Below are 13,129 nucleotides of genomic sequence, written 5' to 3'. Positions count from 1 at the left end.
GAAAACAGTGGGGCAGGGTATAGTGGTAGAGGGTAGCAAGAGACTGAGGTAGAAAGGGCTGAAGGTATCATCAGAGTTTGCAGAGTCAGTTGTTGTCAAAAAGTCAATGAGAGAGTCCGGATGAAAGGTGGGTCCATCAGCAAGAAGGGAAGGTAAAGAGAGAGCAGCAGAGTGAAGACGACGTTGGATCGTTGATAAAGTGGGCAGTCTAACAGAATGTGGTTGACCGATACTGGAACCTGACAATTCTCACAGAGAGGAGCAGGGCGCCTCTCCATGAGTAAGATGAGTGTGGCCAATGCGAAGGCAGGAGAGAGTTGTCTCCCAACCTCAACATTGATGACAAGAAGACGGCCAGTAACCTATACTCGGTTTAATAGAACAAAGTTTGTTATTGAGCAGAGCAGACCAACGTTGTTGCCAATGGGTGTGAAGGTGGGTAGCTATAACAGCAAAATAGTCCATGAATGGAACACCTCTATATGAAACTGGAAGGTCATGTACTGCTGACCGCACAGCAGTGTCTGCCTGTTCATTGCCCTGTATGTCAACATGACCAGGGACCCAACAAAAAACAATATCTTTATGTTTGGTACAGACACGGCATAACCAAAGTTAGATACAGCCTGTAAAGCACTAAGGGAGTCTGAAACAACCACAAATGATGACTCAGGCAAAGATGCAGTATGGATAAGTGCCGCAAGAATGGCATACAATTCAGTGGTAAAAATGCTAACCAAAGACATTAAATGCCCTCGTACGATGCTGTCCGGAAACACTGCTGCGAATCCGACACCGTCAGATGACTTAAAGCCATCTGTGTACGCTGCCATGGCATGAGAATGAGAGTGGAAGTGGTCAAGAAAAAGTGAGGGGGAAGCTGCCATAGGCAGTTGGTCTTTTGAGCAAGGAGCGAGAAAGAACAGACTCGAACAGCTGGAACTTCCCAGGGGGGTAGGGAAAGTGAGATGCTACATGAACATAGAAAGGTGGCAATTGAAGGGAAGACAAGAGGGAATGTAGGCAAAGAGAAAAGGGACGGAGCAAACAGGGGTGGCAAACAAATAGAGAATGTCTACTAATATCGGTGACTATTCTATAAATGGATGGATTGTGGAGATCATGAGAGCATACATAGTAGCGAAGGCAATGGGCATCACAGCAATCAGACAAGGATGGAACATTCGCTTCTGCATAAAGGCTCTCAACAGGGAGAGAGCGAAAAGCACCAAGGCATAAACATAATCCCTGATGATGGATGGAATTAAGGCTAGAGAGAGTAGCAAGAGAGGCCGCTGAATAGATCTGGTCACCATAATCGAGTTTCGATAAAATGAGGGCTGAATGTAGGTGAAGGAGAGTTCGACGATCAGCTCCCCATGAAAGATGAGCAAGGGTTTTAAGAAGGTTCAGCCGGCTATGACAAGTTGCCTTCAGAGAGGTAATGTGAGGTTTCCAGGATAACCAACGGTCAAAGAGAAGGCCTAGAAACCTGACTGTATCATGTTCAGGGATACGTGAGCCATAAAGGTACAAAGGATGATCGGAAATGACAGAGCGTCTAGTGAGAGTAATTTAGTGAGTTTTGGTACTGGAAAATTTAAACCCATGTGTGGTGGCCCAATTAGAAACATGGTCGACCGCATGCTAGAGAGAAACTGTAATGAGGTAACAGTCAGTGCCTGCACAAGCAATAGCGAAGTCATCAACATAGAGTGACGATCAAATATTGGATGGAAGACTAGAGGCCAAATCATTTATAGCAAAGAGAAAAAGTGTTGAGATCAGAACACATCCCTGGGGGACACCTTCAGCTTGGACAAAGTCAGGGGAGAGCACATTATTAACCCGAACAAGGAAACATCTGTCAGTTAAAAAGTTCTTAAGGAACCATGGAAGATTGCCTTGGAGACCTAAGGAGTGGTCTTGGGCAAAAATATTATATCTCCAAGTTGTGTCATATGCCTTCTCAAGGTCAAAAAATATGGCAATAACTGAGTGGTTATTCGCAAAGGAATTACAAACATACATGTCTAAGCGTAGTAAGGGGTCTATGGTAGAACGGCCCTTATGAAAGCCATATTGACTAGTGGAGAGACTTTTGTGTGGAACGGCCCTTATGAAAGCCATATTGACTAGTGGAGAGACTGTTATGTGTCTCTAAATACCACATTAAACATCAATTTACCAGATGTTCCATCACTTTGCAAACTGCACTGGTAAGAACAATGGGACGATAGTGGGAGGCATCATGACCTGTAGTACCCGGTTTGCACCACTCAATTTCTGCACTTTTTTCCAGACTGCACTCATAGAAGAAGCAGAGGAGATTGTGGAGACATAATCTCACCAGCAAGTGTGTTTAGTGTCACGAATGACATGGTGAGCGACCGCACGCTTCCGTTTAAACTCAAGAAGTCTCTCAGTGGTTCTATTGTACCGGCACCTGCCCCATGCAGCGTGTTTCAAACGTACTGCACGAGCACAAGCAGGAGACCACCAAGGCATGCACTTCTGAGAATGCCTGCCTGAGGTTTGGAGTATAGAATGAAAAGCTGCTGTTAAAACTGAGGACGAGGTGTAAAAGCTCATCAATGGAGGACGAAGAAGGAACCTCACTAAAAGTAGTTAGTCGTGAGTAAAGGTCCCAATTTGCCTGATCAAACTGCCAGCGTCGGCTATGGAGAGGTGGTGAATATGAAGAAATAAGAATGATTGGAAAATGATCACTGTGATGTAAGTCCAGGAGAACAGACCAGGTGTGGTAGAGGAAGAACAGACTGAGAGATCAATGCAAGAGTATGAGTAAGAGGATCAAAATGGATTGGAGTACCTGTATTTAAAACATGGAGGGGGTGGGAAGCAAGAAAAGCCTTCTACTGAATGCCATGGAAATCACAGTGAGACCTCCCCAGAGGAAATGATGGGCATTAAAATCGCCAAGTAACAGAAGTGGTGGCGGTAATGACGAAACAAGAAAGGCAACATCCGGGATAGATAATTCTCGAGAAGGAGAGAGATACAAAGAACAGAGTGTATACCACCTATGCAAGTGGATACGGGCTGCTGTGTAATGCAGCGAAGTAAGAACAAATAGCTGATGGTATGGAATATCAGTGAGTAGAAGAAGGGCACTTTCATTAAAGGTCCCATCACTAAAAGGATCCGAAGAATACAATAAATTATAGCCTGAGATGGGATAGATAACTGCAGAGTGTAATTTTGGTTCTTGTAAGCAAACACCAACAGGGGAAAACTGGGAGAGCAACATCTGAAGCTCACCTCGATTACCCTGAGGCCGCCTATATTCCACTGTAAATAGGCCATGATTGGCAATGATAAAGATACCAAAAATCTGCAAGTAAGGGTACCTATGGACTAGAGAGGTTAGAAAAGTCCACATGTGGCGATAGTGGAAAATGTTCAAGCAGTGAAGGAATGGTGCGCTGTGAAGAAAGGAGTTGAACAGATGGAGGAGAGGAAAGAGAAGGAACAGGGGTGGATCAGTGTCCATTGATGGTTTGATCTCTGCATTATATTCAGAGATAGCTTCAAGTGTTTTGAAATTCAAAGACATCACATGGGAGACAATATTGGAGATGGAAGGAGGGTGAATATAGATTGGAACCATAATGGACTGTATCAAAGTAGGGGTGGACGAAAGGGTGGAGGGAACTGGAGAAGAAGTGTGGGAGGGGACTGAAGAGGCAGAAACCTGGGAAGTGGCAGAAGAGGAAGAAACTGGGGAAGGGACAGAGGAGGAAGGCACAGCACGAGGAGGAGGGTGAACCTCCACACTTGTAACAGAGCCAGTGAGAGGGGAAGAACTAGGTACAGAGACTGGGAAGATAAAATTTGGAGGTGGAAGAAGCGAAGGAGAGGTTAAAGAAGATTTGAGCAATGGAGATTTTTTGGACTTCTGAGAAGTAGAAGGACGATTTGGAGGAGGTGTCGTATGAAGTCTTGTTGATACCAGGGCTTGCGAGGGAGGACACGAAGAAGTGAGAACAGACTGAGATGTTGAAGTAGGGACTTCTGAACCCAGGACAGCAAAATAATTAGAGAACGAAGTGACTATGGGAGGGGCAACCACATAGGAAGTTGTAAAAGATGGGACTGCAGAAGTATGGGGACGTTTAGAAACACGAGAATAAGAAATACTGGACAGTCTCCCTTGGAGGTGCAGTTGAGAAACTGCCATAGAATAAAGGAGACCTTCAGCTTCTTTGAGGCAACCGATTTCTCACTCATTTAAGTAGACCTGGCAATGGCAAGAGTAAGAAGGGTGAGCCTCATGACAATTAAGGCAAGAGGAAGGTCGACTACAAGACGTATTAGAATGGTCATCAGCACCACAGACTGGGCATTCGGCTATAGATCTGCAATATTTTGCAGGGTGACCAAATCACCAGCAGTTTCTACACTGTTGCAGTGCAGGGATCACCTTTCAAACGTGTAAATGATGTCCTGCTATATAAACAGAGGATGGGAGTTCACGGCTATCAAAAGTTAATCGAGCCACATTGCAAGGGTAACGTCTCCGCCCGTGGGCAGGAAGGACGTAAGTGTCTACTTAAAGGATTGGGAGATCTTGGAGTTCCAGCTGTTCAAGAATGTCATTACCAAATGTCTGGAAATTCTGTTGGATTATGGTATGGGGCAGAATAACAGTACCACTACAAGAATTGAGGGAATGATGTTTTTCGATAGTGACAGGAATAGTATCCGTATGTGAAAGAAGAGAAAGATCACGAGCTTGGGTGGCATTCTGGACAGTGATGATGTGGGTACCAGTCTTGAGAGCATGAAAGGAAATATCTCTACCAACATGGCGTAGGAGCACCTTGTCAATACTATGGTCGAAAAGATAGGCAATAGAGGAAGTCGGTCATAAAGTAAAGAATTTAGTCCATTGTGCATTCCGAAACTGAGCATGGAAAGGGAGAGTGCAATGTGTCAGTCTTTCCTGAGTAGAACGAGAAGGTGGCAAATGTCGTTGGCATTTAGGAGTGGGGCCAGAGTTGGTCCGACGTGGGACAGGTTGGCAATTCAAAAATTGCCGCACCGTAGAGGGAGAGGCCGGAAGCATAGTCAAAGGAAAGCGGAGGTCAGACAAATCAAAGGAGTCAGTCGAAACCCCTGCACCAGAAGCAGGTGACAAAACAGCACCAGCAAGAGGTACAGGGGCCTCAGGAGTGTCTGAAGAGTGGTCAAAAGACAAGGCTAGGTCAGAACGGGGTGCGGTAACAAGAAAGGGCCCTGGGGTAGCGGGGTCATGGATTGGGAACTCCATGGTTAGGTTACTTCTTTCTTTTTGTTTTTAAGAAAAAAAAGAAAGAAAATAAAAATAAAAAAAAGAATAAAAAAGGGGGGGACAGGGAGAGATAGTTCCTAGGAGGAATGAAAGGGCCAGAAATCTCCCTCCGCACCCAAGACGACCTCAGCACTGCAAGTAGCGCAGATGCAGCATGGAACCCATGCCATACCCTACCTTTCATGCCAGTAAACCAGCAATCTGAGATAGCAACCTCACATCTGCTGAGCTACCTCGGTGGACAATAGAGAGGGCGGCTGGATATCTGCCACAAATCATACCTCCTTCGGCCACCACCTCCGGAATCTGAAAGGTGGCTTCCAGAGATACATCCGTCACCCGAAAGACACCCAAAGCCACCCTCCAGGATACCGGAGAGGGATCGGGACATCCCCAGGCAATCCAGATTTCACGGCAAACTACGCCACTGCCAAGAACCTCAATGGAATGGGATGGACCCCGGTATTCTTTCCCCTACTTAGGAACTAGCGCCCCTGTGGGAAAAATCCCAAAGGCTAGAAAGAGGAAGGGCAAAAGGGTGGGGTGGGGAGGAGGAGGAGGAAAGGAAAAAAGAGAAGAATGGGGAGGATGGGATAGGGAAGAGGGGATTCGGGGGTAATTAGGTTCGGTCTGAGGAAGGAGACCAACAGGACTAATTCCTCAGACCAAGAGCCTCTTCACCACTCCAAGGAGCCCCCCTTGAAGAGGGTTCTCAAACAAAAACCTTGGTGGAAGGGCACAATCAAGCAACAGGGTATATGCACAAAGAAGTACATATATATGTTTATCTATACATATGTATACTGATACGTATATCAGTGTGTATATATATATAAACAGAGGTGTAAATCTCTATACATACAGTATATCTTAAACCCTATATTTTAGGAAATAAACAATTCATTATTTTAACGAACAAGTGAATTGCATCCTAATGATCAACGTGAAAACGTTAGACTTTATATCAAAGTAACTAAATTTTAATATTAGAAATGATATAAAAGTGACAGAAGAGGTAATTCATAAAAAATATATAATATAATAAAGACAATATAATGTAAACAAGTAGGTGTTTGAGGTACTCACTGGCAGGAGGGAGTGTGAGGCCTCGCAAGACTTGCTCTCTCTCAGAACCGAAGTATCGTCTGGTAACGTGGGATACAAAGACATCTTTTTTTTCGTTTTGTCTCTTTCCAAGTTTCTTACACTCGTTTTTCTTGACTTATTTTTTAATATACTGTATTTCACAATTTATCAGTCACTCGGTATTTTCCATGGCTGTACTTCATATTGGAATTTTTGCCTTCATTTGCAAGTTAAGATTTTAACATCATTGTAACTTATATCAATTACAAGTTATTTCTGTTATTTATATATATATATATATATATATATATATATATATATATATATATATATATATATATATATATATATATATATATATATATATATATATATGCAAAACAACCACTCTGAAAGAATAGAGAAATTCCAAGCGCTTTCGTGACTACTCACATTATCAATTACCTTGATAATGTGAGTAGTCACGAAAGCGCTTGGAATTTCTCTATTCTTTCAGAGTGGTTGTTTTGCATATATATATATATATATATATATATATATATATATATATATATATATATATATATATATATATATATATATATATATATATATATATATATGCACAAGACAAGTCACAGGGGGGTGGAAATCTTTAGCTCAAGTACTTTCACACTTCTCAGTGCATCATCAGGAGCTGTGCAATGTTACAAAGGCAACAACAGGAGAAGTAGGGTAAGTCTTCAGAGAGTGGTGGTGTGGAGCCCCCCCCCCCACACCCCAAACAGGGGCAAATGGGATAGGCCTCACAGTTTGCAGATAGCATGAAGAAATATTAATAGTTAATAGCCAGCCCCAAGCTTCTAACTGCCAGGAACAGGTCATGTGATGCACAAAGTTACAATATTGGATTATTACATACCTTCATTTACAACCTTCTAATGAAATAGAGGGAGAAAATATCCCTCATTTGTAAACTGTTGTCACAGAATCTTCCAGAACAATCAGGAAGTAGTAGCAGTGTAAGTTAATATGCTTGTGTGAACTTTTCCTATTCAGGCTTCCTTTCTCATAATAAACACAGGCAGAGCTAGTTATTTTACCTTGATCCGAGGACATACAATAGTGTGGGTGCCTCTGAGCTAATTTCATTCTACTCTTGTGGTGTATTAGTCTCCACAAACAGTATTTTACATTATTGTAGCCACGAACGAGTGGTATTAATCAGTAACAGCACTGCGACTAGCCAAGGACTTGAACCTATGTTGCTTTGCCCCACCTCATGGAGAGTGAAAATCACATGATGCTCAGACCCACAGGACTACCAAATTCTACAAGAATCAAGCAACCTGCAGAATTAGGTGTTTTACCTTGGTCTGAGGACATACGGTGGTGTGGGTGCCTCTGAGCTAATTTCATTCTACTCCCCGTTTGGTGTACTAGCCTCCATAAGCAGTATTTTATATTACTGTAACCACGAGCGAGGGGTATTAATCAATAACACTGTGACTAACCAAGGACTTGAACCCACGTCATTTTGTCCTGCCTCATGGTGAGCGAAAATCACATGATGCTTTAACACACAGGACCACCAAATCCTACAAGAATCAATTGCCCAGCAGAGCTACAGTGCTAGTCATGGCATTATGCTGGGTGAGAGCCCCAGCATAATGCCATGACGAAAATCAAAGGCCTACAATACAGAGGGATCTTTTTTTGTTAGTGCATTATGCCACCACACTCCACAGTGCTCACGTGGCTGCCGTGGAGAGAGGAAGTGTTGCACTGTTGTCTCTCATCTTTTGTCCGGTGTTCCCTTTGGTTTTGGGGCTATACATGTTTGATGATGAGTAAAAGGAAGTCTTTAACACCTGAAACTATATTATTATTATTATAATAAAAAAGAAGCATTAAGCCACAAGGGCTATACTGTGCTACGGGTTAGGGAAGGAAGTGAGGGTATCAGGTGGCAGAAAGGGGGAGGGATGATTAGTAGGTTACAGAAAACAGCGGGGCAGGGGATAGTGTAGGGGTAGAGGGTAGCAAGAGATTGAGATAGAAAGGGCTGAAGGTATCATCAGAGTTTGTGGAGTAAGTCAATTGTTGTCAAAAACTCAATGAGAGAGTCCGGATGAAAGGTGGGTCCAATCAGCGAGAAGGGAAGGTAAAGAAAGAGCAGCGGAGCGAAGACGACGTTGGAGGTAAATTCTGCGTGCTCGTTGATAAAGTGGGCAGTCTAACAGAATGTGGCTGACCAATAATGGAACTTGACAATTCTCACAGAGAGGAGCAGGGCGCCTCTCCATGAGATATCCATGAGTAAGACGAGTATGGCCAATGCAAAGGCGGGAGAGAGTAGTCTCCTAACCTCGACACTGGTGGCAAGAAGATGGCCAGTAACCTATACTCGGTTTAATAGAACAAAGTGTTATCGAGCAGAGCAGACCAACGTTGTTGCCAATGGGTGTGAAGGTGGGTAGCTATTACAGCAAAATAGTCCGGAAATGGAGCACCTCTATATGAAATTGGTAGGTCATGTACTGCTGACCGCTCAGCAGTGTCTGCCTGTTCATTGCCCTGTACATCAACATGACCAGGGACCCAATAAAAAACAATATCTTTATGTGGTAGAGATACGGCATAGCCAAAGTTGGATATGAAGAACTAGAGGGTGAGGTGTATCAAATTTATGTATAATAGCCTGTAGAGCACTAAGGGAGTCTGAGACAACCACAAATGATGACACAGGCATAGCTGCAATACGAATAAGTGCTGCAAGAATGGCATACAATTCAGCAGTAAAAATGCTGGCCAAAAATAGTAAATGCCCTCGCAGGACACTGTCCAGAAACACTGCTGCGAATCCGACACCGTCAGTAGATTTAGAGCCATCTGTGTACACGGCGATGGCACGAGAATGAGAGTGGAAGTGGTCGAGAAAACGAGAGCGGAAAGCCACCATAGGCAGTTGGGCTTTCGAGCAAGGGAGTGAGAAAGAACAGACCCAAACAGCTGGAACTTCCCAGGGGGGTAGGGAAAAGTGAAATGCTAAATGAACATATAAAGGCAGTAACTGAAGGGAAGACAAGAGCGAATGTAGGCAAAGAGAGAAGGGACGGAGCAAACAGGGGCGGCGAACAAATAAAGTCTACTAATATCAATGACCATTCAATAAATGGAAGGATTGCGGAGATCCTGAGAGCGCACATAGTAGCGAAGGCAATGGGCATCATGATGATCAGACAAGGATGGAACATTCGCATCTGCATAGAAGCTCTCAACAGGGAAAGAGTGAAAAGCACCAAGGCACAAACGTAATCCTTGGTGATGGATGGGGTTAAGGCTAGAGAGAGTAGCAGGAGAGGCCGCTGAATAGATCTGGTCACCATAATCGAGTTTTGATAAAATGAGGGCTGAATGTAGGCGAAGGAGAGTTCGACGATCACCTCCCCATGAAAGATGAGCAAGGGTTTTAAGAAGGTTCAGCTGGCTGTGATACATTGCCTTTAGAGAGGTAATGTGGGGTTTCCAGGATAACCTACAGTCAAAGAGAAGGCCTAGAAACTTGACTGTATCACGTTCAGGGATATGGGAGCCATAGAGGTACAAAGGATGATAGGAGATGACAGAGTGTCTAGTGAAAGTAATTTGGTGAGTTTTGGTACTGGAAAATTTAAACCCTTGTGTGGTGGCCCAATTAGAAACATGGTTGACCGCATGCTGGAGAGAAACTGTAATGAGGTGACAGTCAGCACCTGCACAAGCAATAGCAAAGTCATCTACATAGAGTGATGACCAAATAATGGATGGAAGAACAGAGGCCAAATCATTTATAGCAAGGAGAAAAAGTGTTGAGCTCAAAACACATCCCTGAGGGACACCTTCAGCTTATACAAAGTCTGGGAAGAGCACATTATTGACTCGAACACAGAAATGTCTGTCAGTTAGAAAGTTCTTAAGGAAAGATGGTAGATTTCCTCGGAGGCCTAAGGAGTGGGCTTGGGCCAAAATGTTATACCTTCAAGTTGTGTCAAATGCCTTCTCAAGGTCAAAAAATATGCCAATAATGGAGTGGTTATTCGCAAAGGCATTACGAACATACATATCCAAATGTAGTAAGGGGTCTATGGTAGAATGGCCCTTACGAAAGCAATATTGACGAGTGGAGAGACTGTTGTGTGTCTCTAAATACCACATTAAACGTCTATTTACCAGACTTTCCATCATTTTGCAAACTGCACTGGTAAGAGCGATGGGACGATAGTGGGAGGCTTCATGCCCCGTAGTACCCAGTTTGAGGAAAGGGAGAACAATGGCAGATTTCCACGGCTGGGGAAGAACTCCTTGTGACCAAATAAGATTGAAAAGGAGTAAGAGGACTGCAAGGGCTGACTGATGTAAATGTTGTAACATACGAATATGAATGTCATTGGGCCAGCTGTCGATGATCGGCAAGCTGAGAGTGTTGCCTCCAGTTCCTGAAATGTAAAAGGCACTTTATACTGTTCTTCTCTGAGAGAAGAAAAGTCCAATGGTGCTAACTCTCTGGCAGACTTTGAGGAAAGAAACGAGGGGCAGAGATGGAGCCCCAGAGAAATACAGACCAGATGATTGCCAATTTCAATGGCAACATCTAGAGGGTTTGCGATATCAACACCGGCAACCCACAGAACAGGAGCTGGGTCAGGAAAATATTTACCACTCAGTTTCTGTGTTTTTTTCCAGACTGCACTTATAGAGGAAGCAGAGGTGATGGTGGAGACATAATCTTGCCAGCAAGTCCATTTAGCATCACGGATGACACAGCGAGTGATCACACGCTTCTGCTTAAAATCAAGAAGTCTCTCAGTGGTTCTATTATACCGGTACCTGCCCCACGCAGCACATTTCAAATGTACTGCACGAGCACAAGCAGGAGACCACCAACGCACACATTTCTGAGAATGCTTGCCCAGGTTTGGGGTATAGAATGAAAAGTTGTGGTTAAAACTGAGGGCTAGAAGAGGTGTAGAAGCTCATCAACGGAGGACGAAGAAGAAACCTCACTAAAAACAGTTAGTTGTGAGTAAAGGTCCCAATTTGCCTGATCAAATTGCCAGCGTGGGTTACGAAGAGGTGGTGAATATGAAGAGGAAGTAAGAATGATTGGAAAATGATCACTGTCATGTAAATCTGGGAGAACAGACCAGGTGAAGTCTAGTGCAGTGGAGGAGGAGCAGACTGAGAGATCGATGCAAGGGAGAGTATGAGTACGAGGATCAAAATGGGTGTGAGTACCTGTATTTAAAACATGGAGGGGGTGGGAAGCAAGAAAAGTCTCTAGCTGAATGCCACGGGAATCATAGTGAGACCATCCCAAGAGGAAATGATGGGCATTAAAATCGCCAAGTAACAGAAGTGGTGGTGGTAATGACGAAACAAGAAAGGCAATATACGGTATAGATAATGCTCCAGAAGGAGAGAGTTACAAAGAACAGAGTGTATACCACCTATGCAGGTGGATACGGGCTGCTGTGTAAAGCAGCAAAGTAGAACAAATAGCTGATGGTACGGAATATCAGTGAGTAGAAGAAGGGCACTTTTATTAAAGGTCCCATCACTAAAAGGATACGAAGAATACAATAAATTATAGCCTGAGATGGAATAGATAACAGCAGAGTGTAATTTGGGTTCTTGTAAGCAAACACCAACAGGGGAAAATTGGGAGAGCAACATCTGAAACTCACCCTGATTACCCCTGAGGCCACGTATATTCCACTGTAAATAGGCCATGATTGGCAACGATAAAGATACTAAAAATCGGCAGGTAAGGGTACTTATGGACTAGAGGGGTTAGAAAAGTCCACATGCGGTGGCAGCGGAAAACATTCAAGCAGCGAAGGAATGGTGTGCTGTGAAGAAAGGAGTTGCACAGATGGAGAAGAGGAAAGAGAAGGAACAGAGGGTGGATCAGTGTCCAATGATGGTTTGGTCTCTGCAATATATTCAGAGATTGCTTCAAGTGTTTCAGAGTTCAGAGACGTTGTATGGGAGACAATATTGGAGATGGAAGGAGGAGGAGTTTGAGTAAAGATCGGAACTGTAATGGACTGTACCAAGGTAGGGGGAGGGGCGAAATGGTGGAGGGAACTGGAGAAGTGTGGGAGGGGACAGAAAAGGCAGAAACCTTGGAGGTGGCAGAAGAGGAAGAAACTTGGGAGGGGACAAGGGAGGAAGGCACAGTACGAGGAGGATGACGAACCTCCACACTTGTAACAGAGCCAGTGAAAGGGGAAGACCTAGGTGCAGACACCAGGAAGGTAAAGTGTGGAGGTGGATGAAGGGAAGGAGGGGCTAAAGAAGATTTTTTGGACTTCTGAGAAGTAGAGGGATGATTGGGAGGAGGTGTTGTACGAGGTTTTGTCAATACCGGGATTTGTGAGGGAGAATACAAAGAAGTGAGAACAGACTGAGGTGTTGAAGTAGGGACATCTGAGCCCAGGACAGCAAGAGAATTAGATACAGGAGTGACTATGGGACTGACAACCGCAGAGGAGGCTGCAGAAGATGGGACCCCATAAGTGGGGGGACGTTTTGAAACATGAGAATAAGAATCACGGGGTAGTCTCCCTTGGAGGCGGAGATGAGAAACCGCCATAGCATAAGAGAGACCTTCTGCCTCTTTGAGGCAACGAATTTCCCGCTCATTCAAGTAGACTTGGCAATGGCAAGAGTACAAAGGGTGAGCCTCATGACAATTAAGGAAAGAGG

At 44.1% G+C, this 13,129-nt stretch overlaps 1 protein-coding gene across 10 annotated transcripts in view; it reads right to left on the bottom strand.

The window, feature by feature from the left end:
• Positions 1 to 13,129, bottom strand: part of LOC128686675 (E3 ubiquitin-protein ligase trim-21) — a 170,967-nt gene that overhangs the window by 92,960 nt on the left and 64,878 nt on the right. For all 10 annotated transcript variants that reach the window (XM_070084327.1, XM_070084334.1, XM_070084335.1 and 7 more), the window contains exon 2: positions 6,401 to 6,617. In XM_070084327.1, the coding sequence (XP_069940428.1) occupies positions 6,401 to 6,484 (84 nt within the window). In that variant the 5' untranslated portion in view covers positions 6,485 to 6,617. The remainder of the gene's footprint in view (positions 1 to 6,400; positions 6,618 to 13,129) is intronic.

This window comes from Cherax quadricarinatus, chromosome 12, assembly GCF_038502225.1.
Source record: "Cherax quadricarinatus isolate ZL_2023a chromosome 12, ASM3850222v1, whole genome shotgun sequence".
Classification (NCBI taxonomy): domain Eukaryota; kingdom Metazoa; phylum Arthropoda; class Malacostraca; order Decapoda; family Parastacidae; genus Cherax; species Cherax quadricarinatus.
This window is presented reverse-complemented; position numbering and strand designations above follow the sequence as displayed.